This window comes from Metopolophium dirhodum, chromosome 9 (genome assembly GCF_019925205.1).
Source record: "Metopolophium dirhodum isolate CAU chromosome 9, ASM1992520v1, whole genome shotgun sequence".
Classification (NCBI taxonomy): domain Eukaryota; kingdom Metazoa; phylum Arthropoda; class Insecta; order Hemiptera; family Aphididae; genus Metopolophium; species Metopolophium dirhodum.
The window spans coordinates 5,686,874-5,702,881 of record NC_083568.1 but is presented as its reverse complement, the minus strand read 5'-3'; the positions used below and the strand labels follow the sequence as shown (position 1 = coordinate 5,702,881).

The 16,008-nt window shown below is 36.1% G+C and overlaps 1 protein-coding gene across 1 annotated transcript; it reads left to right on the top strand.

The window, feature by feature from the left end:
* Nucleotides 1–228: 228 nt before the first annotated feature.
* Nucleotides 229–1,049, top strand: LOC132951642 (ATP synthase subunit s, mitochondrial-like). The gene is made up of 4 exons (XM_061023461.1): nucleotides 229–326; nucleotides 419–639; nucleotides 716–878; nucleotides 935–1,049. Exons 1-4 carry the CDS (start codon nucleotides 229–231, stop codon nucleotides 1,047–1,049), a joined length of 597 nt encoding a protein of 198 aa, XP_060879444.1.
* Nucleotides 1,050–16,008: the final 14,959 nt, after the last annotated feature.

Sequence of the window (16,008 nt, the reverse complement as noted above, 5' to 3'; positions counted from 1 at the left end):
ATATTGATCATACTGATGTGTGTCTGTTACGTATTTAGTGTTTTCGTTTCTCTGGTTTTTGTTTTTGTTTATTATCAAACGCATATTTATGTACTATATAATTTTCAAACTTGTTATTATTATTACTACTCACAGACTGGTAATTATTACAATTCTCAAGTGAGACAGATTTAACGTTGTATTGCGTTAATATTTGTGTTGCTCAATTGTGTTAATTTTGAGTAGTTCATGATGTCCAAAACTTTACTATCTAATTTGTTTAGAAAAAACAAAATTGGAATGAATACACGTTCCTTATGGAAGTGGATCGATGACACATTCAACGGGCAAGTAATTTTACTTATAATTAAGTACAAGGATTAAGGATATAAGTGCATTTTAGATTTATCTTAATTGTTATTTTACATTTAAAAAAAAGTTTGGACGATGATCGTATCAAGGAAATTGGCCCTAACTTGGCATGTGCCGAGTGGCTTATGAAAAACGGGGCAAAAATTAGATGGAAAGGTTGTAAGGAATTTGTAAGTCATTATGATTGTTTGCCTAATACCACATCAATTCACCGTAAACTGTTTGTAATAGAACACGTTTATGCAGGAAAAGAAGCATCAATTTCACACATAGGATTTAGATATTTTAGTAGGTTTTTCAATATCTGTAATAACATTTCTAATATTTGGATGATGTAACGACTTATAAAATGTTGATTTTACAGAGAACTGTACAAATATTTCTTATATTGAATTTGATGGATGCAACTCGATAAATAACGAAGCATTAGGTCAACTTAATATATTGAAAGATTACTTGACAAAATTAAAGATAAACGACTGTATAAATGTTTCTGACCAAGGAATAATGTCGTTGGAACAACTTCAGTAGATATACGATTAATTTGTTTGATTACAATTTAATTAATGATCTGCATTTACAGGGCATTAAAATATTTGGAGTTGAAAAATGTAAAATGTCTAACCGAACCAGAAATAATGATTGGTCATCTGAAAACCAAGTTGCCAGAATGCACTGTACAATATTATAATGAATGATGATCTAAAAAGTAAAACCCATTGTTTTATTACTATATTATTTAACTTCATAATTTATTATATTTGTATATTTATTATTATTATTATATTGTGCATTGCATACCGATTATTTCGAATTTTTGTTTATTTTTGTCGTTATCTTAAAATATATTAGATAGGTACATAAAATAAATGTAGCTATACATTTATATACATAATATATTGAATGGTTGGCTTAAATCTTTAGTCTAACACATTCTGATAAGAAATATATCTTGAACAAAAACTGTATAAATTCATAAACAATAATATTTTATTGAAATCAATTAATATTATGTTTTAAAGTTTGAATGCTGTAAACTAATTATGAACAATTGAATACTACCAAATACATATCCTAAAACATGGCATCATATACCTACCTTCATTGCGTCATATGCCAATATGACCAAGGAGGCGCATATTAGAAATTTGTCAATATCGACCAAATGCTTATAAATCCATCGTGATTGACGTGGGTATGTCGTACTATACACCGAAATTGTAGTATAATTACCAATTACCTATATAGAGTTTTTAAACAGATCTGTGCATAGGTATACTCGACGTATGCTCGACGTGTATGATAATGCAAAACACGATATATTATAATACCACGATTGTAGAATATAGAGCGCCCAATCCAAACGTCGTGTAGGTATATATTATGATATTTTCATGATTATAAAATGATAAAACCTTCACATGATACGCATATTAATTACGTGCACTGCAGCATCGTATAGTTGTGTTGATTTTTACCTACATAAACGTATACCAATCGAAGCTTTTGTGGACCGACCAATTTGAAACAAAGCCCGCGGCCTTGTACCTTCTACATTATGACTAATCAACAGTCGTAATTATTGCCATACGGCCGTCGCTTTGTAAAGTTCCCCGATAACTCGGACCTTATTGTATACTTTTGTCGGCCCGAACCGCGGTACGCGGTGTATACCTAAGCATAATATCATACATATAGATGTGGTCATCGTCCGACCTGCAGCGACGACCTGCACGGACGTAAAGTCGTACTTGCAATAATTCCCACTCGTTCGTGTAATATAACGCCGCCAATATTGTTGTTGTAATATTATATTATAGCTGCGCAGTTTCGAACACACGGCCGAGCAATAGGTAAGTAGAATTTAATTTTTATAATTGGCGCACTTCGATTCGCGTGCGCGGTCGACAGGTGTCAGACGATAATGTTACCGATCGGCTCGTGGGGATGATGGAAGATTTACGTTGGACACGACCGGCGGCGACGGCTGCTGCTGAGTGCCCGTGTCGATATATATATAATATTGTAAATAATAACGTTACATTATTACACATAATATTATTATCAATGATAATTTATCACATTATTATAAATGTAGTAGATATATATATATATATATATATATATTATATAGGTACTCGCAGAGTGCAGATATTTCTAGCCGCTGCAGCAGCACGACAGACGGTCCCGTCGTAGTCATTCGCAGTGGTTTGTGACCGGTGTAACACAATATTATGTTGATAATATTATAGCGACGTATGATATAGGTATAGGCGGGTACAGTGTTATTGTAATATTGTGTACCGTAGTAATTAATTTTATAAATCGAAGCAAACCGTATTTTAATTAGAAATCTCTGCGGAATTCTGTTATTATTATAACTACAATAGGCACCTACCCATATACATAGTATAATAAACCTGTACACGTACATAGTAATACTACCTACATACAACGAAACAACGAACTCTCGTATAGTTTTTCTTTCCTAAACATCGGCGAGCTTTATCGCTCAACTTTTTTGTTTTAATGGAAATCTTAAACTTTTCAAAAAGTCAAAGTATTATGTAAATTCGATTGAATATCTCAAGAGTTAAACTTCTTGAAAAACCGTTCAATCATTGTGGCCACCACGTTTTGTGTAACAACACCTGTATAAATATATATATATATATATATATATATATAGGTACACGTTGTTCAAATTATTGAAACAATAAGATATTCCGAGGGGTTGTTGAACGCTACCCCCTCGATATTGAATATTAATGTGTCAACACTGTTCAAAGAACAGAATCGGAGCGCGGGCTGACGTCGAAAACAAAATATACACTTTATGTAATAATAATTTTCTTCGTTATTTCGGCTTGTGGATGATGATATTGAAAATTCGCTCGTCGATTTACGAATCACATTCTATGTGATTATCATTATTATAATATCGATGCCGAAAATAAAAACTCTATGCCACCGTACGACCTATCGTAACAATATTATATCGACGTCACTGCTGTATAATTACGTAAAAACATATTACGATATACCTGGCCATGTACATAATATATTATTGTTATTATTAATATCGTATAATTCCCGTTGGAAAAATGTAGTATGAAAAACGTTTGGGGATTTTTTTTTTTTTTTGACTTAGCGACGAACGTATTGTTGTTGCGGTGACCAAGGATATTTTATAATTTTGTTTGCGCAACGCCTCCATATAAATCACCGAAACCTGTGCAAACGCGGGTGGCGTTTATAAACACGCGCTTTAACACATCGATGACGGCGAGCGACCGTGTGCAGTCACCTAAGTTATAATATCCGATCGCATAGATATTTAAATATTTAATTATTTTCCTTACGACATTTCTCATAACACGGTATTCTATTATGTTTTCATGGGGTTTTTTTTTTCGGAGAGCCACGACCGAGTGGCATATACTCAATGCCGTGTACGTATAAGTACGCAATATTATAATATTATCATCGTTAGAGGTCTTCGCGAATATCGTATGATATTATTTTAACGTTCTGCGGCGTGCGAGCGATGTGTATATAATATGATTTGTTCTGTCTGCGTGCGATCGACGCGTACAACGCAGTTCGTCATAAAAAAAAAATATCCGAAAAAAATCTCGACGAAAAATCTAAAAATAAAAAAAAATTCTGTATAGTTACGAACGCAAGAGTCGTCTGAAATGGGACGGTAAAAAAATGCGGTTCGCCAACCGTCGCACGTCCACACATTGTGTGTTTTGATTATTCGGAAACAGCCCGGGGGGTACGTGATTTCGGGTACGGACACGCGAGCCACGTTGATCCGAAAGTCTTCCGCTCGGGGCCCGCTTCCGCTCGGGGCGTCATCAATTTTTTTCCACTCTCAGACGCCTCGCCTAGTTCGGACGAATCGGATAATATAATATAATAATCATTGTATTATTATAGTATCCGCGCGCGTGTCAGCTGCAGTGAACTGGATAAATTCTCGTCGCTCTCTATACCTATAACACTATAACGATATTGTTACGACGCCGAGAAAATATTATTATTATTATTATTGGTAATAGTTAGCGTCGTGACGGACGGCCGATCGCCACATAGTTTACATACGCGTTTGTTATAATACCATACGTTTATTAGAAAGTAGAAAATAGCTTCGCCCGTGCGCGGTTTCGTTTTTAGTGGCAAATCCTACATAGGCGCATCTCGGTTTGCGTGTATCTCGGTTTTAGCAGTGCACCTCGGTTCACGGATGAAACGACGTTAGCGCGCATTCAGCTTTGTGAAGTGATTTGACCTGGACGGACAACCGCGAGTTGGATTTAGCACTTGGTATATTTTTAATGTGGTTTAAACTACTTGTATACTCTCCAAAGTTTTTTGACATCTCTAAAAACAATCTATGTGTCAAATTCAGTCGACTAGTTTTTGAGTATATATGAGTTACACACACACACACATTTTCAGGTTTTGAGATATTATATAGTTTTTTTTATCAATCGACACCATGTGAACTCGACGATTTGATGCATATATGCTTGTACCTGATCTGCCCTAGTAACCAACGACGACCGCTTGTAAACGAAAAAAAAGTTTCCACCGCGAATCTCAAGATCTCTGTTTGGCCACCTCTTCATGATGCGAATATCGGAAAATCCTTTCTTAATGCACATCCAGACCATTTGAAGAACCACTATATTCCAAATTTCGAGTTCGTACGTTTTGTAGTTTTTTGTGCGCGGATGTAGCATCGGACTGAGTGACCGAGACACTGCAGAATTGAGCGGTCGTATTTGGCTTATATATTTTGATTGTGACGAAAACGTCATCTCTTCTCCGCGGTAAATATGTATAACGAAACGCGTGTAATATAATATGTACCACGCGAACCGGCAAATTAAAGTCATCGAAAATATCGCGAAGGCTGTGTACGCCTGTTTCGCAACCCATTTATACGTGCAGAGTATAAGAAACCTACACGTATTACTATTCTGTTATTGTAAAATAATGTCATGCCGGACGACTGTTATAGAACCGGACGGGGCACCGAATTTCTCTTGTCGCGGCGGAAAAATATAATACGAAACAATAATAATGTCATCATAACGGCGCGGATTACACGTCCGCGAAAATGTCGTACACGGTCGAACGGATATGCATCGCTCGTATACTGCGCACACAGTCCATACACAGGTCTGCGAGAATGACGTGACTGATTCGCGCCACTTAAGTATTATTTGTCGTTTAACAATAATATCGAAAGTGTACAATATTATTGTACTGTTATGCTCTAGATCTGCAGCAGTCGTGCCCGGCAACCGCATCAGGCACACGCGACTGTTTCGCACGCGGCTCGCTCCAAAATGACGATTTAATCGAATGTTTTATGCGATATTTTATTGATCTTCTCGTCGTACCACCGAACCGTAATAATAACATCACAACCATAACGTTATTATTTCCGTCCTATCCGGCCCGCGAAACTTTTTTATTATTTCTAATTTGACCCCGCATTAGCCCGATAAAAGCTGGCCGACCAGCACGATTGTTCCAACTAGACTGTTCTGCAGACGTGGGACCAGGACGTATAATAATATTATAATATACAGAGTGCGATGCTCGGGTTTTGTGCTGCTGCAGTCGCCGGCGCGTGTTACAGCCCCACGATTCCAGAAGGATATATATCTGCAGCAGCGCCGAGCACACCAAAGGCTCTCGGAGCAGAAATTTTTTCGGGGCGAGGGGTTCATAATAAGTACCCCCTCCAAGTGCCCGTGCCGGGGCCAACGTATCGTCAGGATTATAATATTTTAACCGTGGCACGTTTTCAGCGTAAGGCAAGCGAACGGTAAAAGTGACGCATACGTTTTGACGAGAAGCGAGCCGCTTTTGCGCCGTCGTCGGGAAAACATAATATATTATTATCAAAGATTTTCACTGCGCAGGATTATAATGTTATATTGGGTGCTATTGTTTTTGCGCGTTTTCCGAGCGAGGCACGCGAACGGTAAAAGTTACGCATATGTTTTGACGAGAAACGAACGCTTTTGCGCCGTCGTCGGGAAAACATAATATATTATTATCAAAGATTTTCACTGCGCAGGATTATAATGTAATATTGGGTGCTATTGTTTTTGCGCGTTTTCCGAGCGAGGCACGCGAACGGTAAAAGTTACGCATACGTTTTGACGAGAAACGAACCGCTTTTGCGCCGTCGCCGGGAAAACATAATATATTATTATCAAAGATTTTCACTGCGCAGGACAATAATGTTATATTGGGTGCTATTGTTGTTGCGCGTTTTCCGAGCGAGGCACGCGAACGGTAAAAGTTACGCATACGTTTTGACGAGAAACGAGCCGCTTTTGCGCCGTCGCCGGGAAAACATAATATATTATTATCAAAGATTTTCACTGCGCAGGATTATAATGTAATATTGGGTGCTATTGTTTTTGCGCGTTTTCCGAGCGAGGCACGCGAACGGTAAAAGTTACGCATACGTTTTGACGAGAAACGAGCCGCTTTTGCGCCGTCGCCGGGAAAACATAATATATTATTATCAAAGATTTTCACTGCGCAGGACAATAATGTAATATTGGGTGCTATTATCGTTGCGCGTTTTCCGAGCGATGCGCATACGAACGGTAAAAAAGTACGTTTAGTATGTGACAGTCGAAGATTTTTAAGCAGTGCAATAAGTCTTTCCGGCTTGGGCCGGACGCAAGCCTGAGCCGCAGCGCTGTCTGCGGCCGGGTTATTGCTGCGGCGGGCATGCAGTGCGCCGCATGAGCGCAGACGCAGCGAGTCGCGGCAGTCGTATTTTCACCGCATCGGACTGCGCCCGGCTTGGCATTCGCTTCGAATAATACAAGACGAACGCTTTATACCTATATTATAATATAGCGTAATGCTTTAGGACTGTGTTACGTACCGATAACAAGACGCGTGTCTCCAGTGGCGCACGTACCAACAACAAGACACGTCTCCAGTGTCTCCAGTGGCACTCCTCCGCAGTTGTTATATTATTTCAGTAATTGGTTAGCTAAAAATCCCACACCGTCGTATAATGTTGTACAGTGGTTCTCAACCTCTTTGATACGACCACACCCCAATAATATTTTGGATCCACGAAACCGCTTGAAACGATCAATGAATTTTTTAAAAAGTAACCTATTGTATAAGCCCGTACAATAATATTGTATGCAAATCGAGAATGAGACTTTACAATATTATGTTATTGCGTCTTCCTAGTTTTTCCTAGTTTTTATGTCATCACTTCATAACGCCATAATGATTGAATGATGTAATATATTGTATGCTTTGAACACGCACAATATCATTATACGAACGAAGAATTTTCATGGTGACGCACATCGCGGTAATGTTGTTGACAACCACTGGTATATCGGTGGGTTTACTGCACCCACACTATAGTATTAAAAATTATTTTTCATATTTTTATACATATTCGATATTATATATAGGCACACTTTATGATAGGTCGCAGTCGTTTTGAAATCCACACGTACCTAATCAGACCGAATAGCTTTTGTATCGCACCCGTCCCCAGTGAGCACCGTAAAAGATCGATTTTTTACCGTTTGGCCACACAATGTATAATAGGTACGTGCATAATTTATATATTGTTTTGAATTGTCTCGTTTAATAATTTTCTTTCCGAGAAATTAATCGATTATTTCATAACTGAATTTAACAATTTACTCGTTGATATATATATTATATAGCTCTTTACACAAATTACTTAAGTACAAAAGACGTCGACGACCTAGTCAAATTGTTGTAATAATTTATTTAATGCCCCCTAATTAATTAAAATATGAAGTCATAAAATAATTATAATATTATGATGGTTTTTAAAAACAAGAACAAAAGTGTGCAAGACTATTTTTTACGTTTTAATTTTTTTTTCTGTTTATTTTCTCATTTAGTTAATAACAACATTTTAAAAATATAAGCACCAAAGTTATACATATTATATTATCAACTTGAATAGTTTTAAAAGCTGATTAATATTTATACCTTAATCAGTTAATTTATTTGTGAAAACACTGTAAAAAAATATATATATATATATATATTTTAAAAGTGCCTTGCCATTAGTTTAACGAGTTTATTTTTCAACAAATTCGTTAAGGTAATTTGATAATAATCAATTCAAATGTAATCTGCCTATATAATATTTTTATAATATTATATTATAAAACAAAAATTGGTTAATATGAATTCGACCATAATCAACTAAATGTATATATAGGCATCTACTTATTTAATGATACTTTACATTATATTATATGCACTTAGAAAACCAAATTACTTGGCAACAATATAATTATAAGTTAACAACGTCAATTTTATAACCCACTAATTACATTAGCACGCACACACTATTATTAAAGAAACATCTCAAAGTGAACTCAATTTGGAAACTTGTATATTATTATAATGATATAACGATCGGAATTTCGTATGATGTTATTTTAAAACAAAATTCAATGTCCATTAAACTAGAAGATCGGTTCTCCGGGATCACGAGATTGATGTGTCAAATTAATGCAAATATAGCAAATTGTCGGACTACATAATACTCTGAATGATATCGAACAAAGTAGCTTCTCGTTGTAAAAGGTGAACGTGAAACACCATAATAAAATGTATTTCTGCATACACACACACACACACACACCACACACACACATTCATCGTGATGGAAAACCATTCGCGGTTTGATTCATCTATAAGGTGGCTGCTGGTCGCAAACGAATAATAATTATCAACGCGGTAACTTAGCCCATTATATACACATATAATAATAATGTATAATATAATATATAATAATATTATATATATATATATATATATATATATATATAAGACATACACACTCGACGAGAGGTTATTTATTATATTAAGAATCCATTATAAAGCGACGGTGGAGATTAGTTATTTCGAGAGTTTATATTATTACTTAGGTATAATATATAATAATAATGTTATGCACACGCTGTGTACGGTCACGGGAATATTTAGATTAATTTTGGCGCCCAAAGCGGCAGAAATCTTGGCAAGGGTTAAGTTTCGCGGTACGTACGCCCAAGCAATATTGTATGTGTATATACTATATACGTTGACGAAAAGCAACCAATGCGCGCGCGAGTTCCACGCTATAGACTTGCAGCGCCGCTGCTGGTGTTGTTATTATTATTATTGTTATTATATCCGTTATTATACTCGTAACACACACACACACACACACACACACACACACACACACACACACACACACTATCAAATATAATATACGCGGTACACACACGCACGTATAAGAATAATATAATGTATAATACCGTCCATGGGAATCCATGCGCACATGTCTCGGACAAATTACTGCCGTTACGCAATTTACGGTCGAAACTGGCGTACAACAACAACTATTCGTTAATTAATAAGTTTTAAATCGTGTAAAACCTCCAAGGGATACACACACACACACACACACAACGACCGCCACTATATAGTTTCTACTACCGCGGATGTCTATGTATGTATATATTATTATAGTTGCAGAGCGGTGTCGTCTGCGAAGTTTGCCGGGGACAGGGGAAAAAAGTCTCGCGGGTCGCGTCCAAACTTGTTTCGCGCGCGTACACGTTAGGTTCCACATACCCCCCCACGTGTGCGTATAATGTAAATTTATATTATGTTGTTTGTATAGGTAGGTTGTAGGTAGGTACCTACCACGTATAACCACCACCACCACCACCACCGCCACGAGCGTCTAATTACGAAATATATCGTTGACACGGTCGTGCAGCAGTGCAGTTTGTTCGTCGCCGCGAACTTCAACCGAGCTCGCCGCCACCGGTTGTACTGCACGTCCTCCCGTAGATTTGATACGAAGACGGGGACTGCGCTTAGAGAGAAAGAGAGGAAGAGAGGTCTCGAGCCGTCATGATTGCAGAAAGAGAAAAATATATTATATACAACAGGTTATCATAGAATAAACGACACAATATTAATTACCTTAATTTTTCCGAATAAAAATAATCAATTTCATTTGAATATCAATATTTATCAACATTTGTTCAGACTGCGATAATCGAAAAGTGCTTGGAAGAATTGATATAATAACTTTTTCTTAATCCATGACAAACTTTAGTATCAGTCTGTCTCGCTCGTAAACCTTATAAACTATGGACAGCACACTCCACTCCGCCCTTCTTTCTATCAATGCTTGGCGATTATATAACTGAGAGAGAAAAAACATCAAGTAGTGAATCATGGAGGAAATACTACACTTTTTTTTCTTTCATTTTCTTCAAATCGGTAATCAGCACAGACCAAGAAAGCACTGTCTTGAACCGTGATAAGCTCATAGATAATATAAGGTCTTCCCCAAAAAAGCACACGGCCCCATATGGAACTGGTATAGGCATGTCCTATCCATTCTTATATTATCTATGGATAAACTCAATGTATAACGTTATCAATAAAATATAGCGATTTTATTGTAACTCAATTTTTTATTCGACAGTAGACACAGTGTCTGTATTTTATTACTTTGTTTCTTTTCTCGCTCACTCTATAGTCTTTATCTCCACTCTCTAAGCTCGGCTGTCTATTATGGTTTACAAGACGTCTATGGTTTCTCTGACCGAAAAGTTGATTTGCCTTTAGTTGGCGGGGGTGAGGAAAGCTCAGTCCATCTCTTTACACGTCAACGTTATGTCTCATACTGCATCGTTTACTCCCGCGTGATAGTGCGCAACCATAAAACCTAGTTCACAGCTTCTGCGTCTTGGCCATGTCGTTTCGTGTGGCTTTTATCGTCGTATATTATGAATTCTGATTGGCCGTTTAATGGTATCGCTCGGCAACCGTGACCAACCAGCAAATGTCCAATGTCGGGCAGAGCCAATAATCATCCGGACGTGACGCGACGGACAACCTAGCCTCGAACCCGTTGCAACAGGGTGACCATTCTGGGGGGGAGGGCTTATAATATATAAAATGTCGGCGGAAAATATTCTAGAAAGCCATTTAAAATTTGTCGTATATAGTGGAGAAGATAGAAAATGGTTTGAGCACTGTCTAGGCGGCAGAGGCGCATGATATAATATATGACATTATACCCTTATAATATTATATTAAATATTCATGGGGCTTGACGTTGGACGCATGTTCCTAATTTCTACACATATTATATATATATATGTGTGTGTGTGTCTTGTGTAACGTTTGTCCGGAAACGGTAATCGACGAAATTTGTATAATATCATTATAAATTGATAAACTTCGGCGGTGATACAAAGCGTTTTAAGAACTGCGTCGCCAAAGTTTGAAACGGTGTTTCGAATCATTATTATAATTTGATCGAGTATAGGGGCGACACAGTTATGCAATATAATAATTTGGCTCTACAGGTCTATTATGATATCATATTATTATACCGTCGGAAACACGCAGGCGTTTCGGTGTCCACGAAACCGACTGGAACAATATGTATAGTGAGAATGTAAAAAGTTCTAAAAAAGTTTTTCACCCGTCTAAAAGTATAAAACTATACGTCTTAATCATAGGCACGTGACTGAGGTGTACACAGGCACTACTACCGTCATTATCTACTCGTCGACCTTTACGATATGCGGAAAATAAAGTTTGTACGCTTCACCAACGGCCCATATATAATATTAGGTATTATTTATACACACATCAGACGCCTCCTGCGAAAAAATATATATAAAATTATATATATAATTTAAACGCTTCGAGATGCGAGCGTGTCGTCCGTCGTTATCAGGAGGTGTACTTACATTATTATTATTATATGGCGTGCTCGCGCGCGTGCGAATTATGATCTCGTCAAAAACGCATTTAAAACAATAAAAACTTTCCACCGAAATGAATGGCCCGGCGGCTAATACGTTCTGTCTTTTATCGTCGTCCGCGCGAGCGTTATAAATCTTTTTGACTCCGTTCGCAGGCTGCGTTCGTGCGTCGGCAGTGTATCGAGTTTCGGACCGACGGCGATATAATATAACATAAACTCTTCCCTAATTACGGTTACCGCGGGGAAAAAGTTGATAGATGAAAAAATATACACCCCGCAACTACTACTATACAGTGCCCGGTGCAAGCGACGACAATTAATCACGGAGATTTCGACGAAAATTAAAAAAAAAAAAAAAAAAAATTGCTCCCGATATATATATACGCTTATACCTAGGTATATAATACACCCACCGGCGTTTGTGTATTATAACGCGTTTCACTGTCAAATTCCGTTTCGCCGATCGACCGACAAAAGGTCGAACACGCCGTTTTAATTAATTTACTGGTATAATTTTTCAACTCGCCACGCACCGTCGGCGGAAAACTCTCAACATCCGAAATCCTTTTGATTACAGTCTCTGTCCTTTTTTCGAAACGTGACTTTGAAAAAAAAAAAAATAAAAAAATACTAGGTAGTAGGTAGGTATTGTATTTTTTGAAATTTATTACGAAAAGTAAAAAATTTAACTCACGTATTTTTTCCGCCGCCATTTATCAGCGCATTCTTTATACGCCTTTTAGCATTTAAACAACTTCGCGCGCAGATAATATAATAATAATATTATATAACACAATCTACTCGGGACAGTATAATATATTACACGAAATGTTATTTTCAGACCGCGAAGAACGCATAACTCATTATTAAGTCTTGTTTTCTAAAATGAGTATTATTCATAATTTAGCTACCAGTTTGGTTTCCGTACTTACGGCGTTTAATGAAGAAGACATATTTTTATATTTATCGTCGAGTTATATTATCTTTTTCATATTCTATGTAAGCCCGCAACGCCTATATTGTATGATAAAATAAAATACAATTATTGATCTCGCATATTATTATTATGATATTATATAGGTGTATATAATAATATATAGACTCTTAAGGTAAGAGTGAACCGTTGAACGTCAATAATTATAAAATATATCAATATATTACTATCTAAGCCACTGCGATGACGTAAACACGACCTGTAGAATAATTAATAGGCATAGATGGATAGATATTAATTAATCGTGCTACATTCATCAAAGAGTTGGATTTTCTTTGTAAAATGGATGTAATTATAAAGTAAGCGCATGCACCTAAAAATAAATGGGACATAAAATAAGATTGTCGTAGACTGAACCTAAGCTTGCTGACATACACTTTTATGTCATATTTTAATTTGAAACAGAAACCGTTTGATGTCGTATTACGCGCAATTTTTGCGGTTAAAAATTTTAAATTTAAAGTATAAAACGATTTTTTGATCTCACAATAACATTTAAATGACATTTTAGTCGATTTGAATTATATACATGTATATTATATAGATAACTGAATTTAAATTAAACTATATAAACACTAATCAATGAGTGTATACAATTATAGTGTATAAAATTTGTTTAGTTACCTATCATTCTAACCATGTAAGAAAAACAATTTAAATAACGAGGCTTGCGTACATAATCTTAGAATACATAATATGTTAATATGTTACAATAACTTTTGTCCGTAAACGTTTTAATCAAATTAGATAAACATAATATACTATATTATATTATCCTTGAATCGTGTATTAATTGCAATTTCAATTTATGGAATATTTATGTACAAATTATTAAAGATCAAATTTTAAAAAAAAAATATCAAAAGTTTCAAAAAACAAGTATTTGTTTAAATTAATATTATTGGTATATTATTTATGGGGCCGAGCAGGTTCTGTGAAATATCGTGCACAACCAGGGCCAGATTTACGCCTAGGCCCGTGAGGCCCGGGCCGAGGGTGGCATTTTTTGGGGGCGGCAGATTTTGTAAGATATTGAAAAAAATAAAGTATTATTGTTTATTAGAATTTGTGATTACTTGTTCTGTTTATAATATCACTACTGACCTAATATTTTTGTTTATATAGAAATAAATTTATTAGTAATTTTTTTTTAGTATTATTAAATAAATCAATACATTACAATTAAAACAAATCATTAATAGTAACATGCTAAAATTAAATTATCCGCTTGAGCGAATGCTTGTGGTGGTAATAAATGTATTACATTTTTGTTCTCCAGGTAGGGGTGGCACTTTTAAAAGGGCCCAGGGCGGCACCTGTTCTAAGTCCGGCACTGTGCAGTACAACGATTTATATACCATATGATATGATTATAGATAATGGTATTTAGTATAGGTCGTCCTATAGATTAAGCTCGTTGCGTTCGGTGACGAATAATCAAAAACGCATTAGAAACTGCAGTTGTCCATCATTACGATTCACGCTGGTAATGTAATATTTTATTCACAAATCGAGTCACCGTGTGATATTATAAATAATAATAATATATCGAAATGATTGCGGCAAATTACGATACGATGATATCGTTGCCATTAAATTATTATCATCCGACCATGCACAGTTGGGGATGAACGACGGGGAAATAATAAAGTGTATACAATGTCACACAGATGCGACTAATGTTACGACGTGGCGGTAAGTGGCTGTTAATAATATTGTATTATGTACGCCGGCCGCCGCGTTGTAGACTTGCAGCAGTATAATAGTAGTCGGTCGCACTGCAGTCGTATATTTCATCGGCGTAATTTAATAGAAATAATTTAATTAATTTACATTACGAGTTATTCATGAGGTCTGTATGAGAATATCATAGTCCACGTGGGCGCTTATCGTAATAATATACGAATTCGACTCGTTCGTTGTTTAATTCGACAATTTACGCAATGTATGCATACGGGAAGCAATACTGTACGATGGCGACATAAATATTATTATTGAACATTTATTACGGTGTGTGCACAGTGCACGCACACTGGGGTGATTTCAATTCAGAAAAATGTGTGTGTCCGGTGTCACACACGTTTTCCATAAATTTTTCATTATGATTTATTGCGTTCTAAATTTATTAATCGATCGATAGGTTCTGCAGCGGTACCGCTGCACGAATCGACAAGACGATCATCACGAATGAAAAACGCCTTTCGCGTCATCCACTTCACATAATATAACAAATCGAACTTGCTATACCTACACAAACTGCATTTGCGTTCGGGATTCGACGAAAATATTTCATCGATTATCAATTGTAACGATAGCATAGGTTTTTAATTCAAGTGGTGGTGCGAAAGTTAGGACAGAAACGGAGGAGGAGATATACCTCAAATCAAATGCGTATATACTATAGTTTATATATTTATAATTTTTTTTTATTACCTAGTTAAACAATATAATCTATGAAAAATATTATTGTTGTATTATAAGAGCACGGGCTTGATACAGAACAGAAGAACAGAAGAAGTCACACAGCGGGCGGTTGCACTTGATAAACATAATTAATGATTAAATTAAATATTTATCATTGGAATTCAGTGAAGAAAATCATATTTCCAAAACAAACAAAATGCATGGCTACAATTAAAAGTTTTATATATTGTAATGACTCGCACGGGCACGAAAGCTTAACAAGTACAAGTTTAACTAATTATGTATAGCAAACTACGTCGTCGTCGTTTTATCGATTTCCGTTTTTATTTCGAATATTAAGATGGTTTACCTATATAGGTACGCTTATTTTAAAATTGTATTTTTGAATAAA

Excerpts from the sequence above, each read along its gene's own strand:
- LOC132951642 (XM_061023461.1), top strand. The coding sequence starts at position 229 with ATGATGTCCAAAACTTTACTATCTAATTTGTTTAGAAAAAACAAAATT. Across the intron at positions 327-418 it reads ATCGATGACACATTCAACGG|TTTGGACGATGATCGTATCA; the intron begins GCAAGTAATTTT and ends TTTAAAAAAAAG. Across the intron at positions 879-934 it reads ATGTCGTTGGAACAACTTCA|GGCATTAAAATATTTGGAGT; the intron begins GTAGATATACGA and ends CTGCATTTACAG.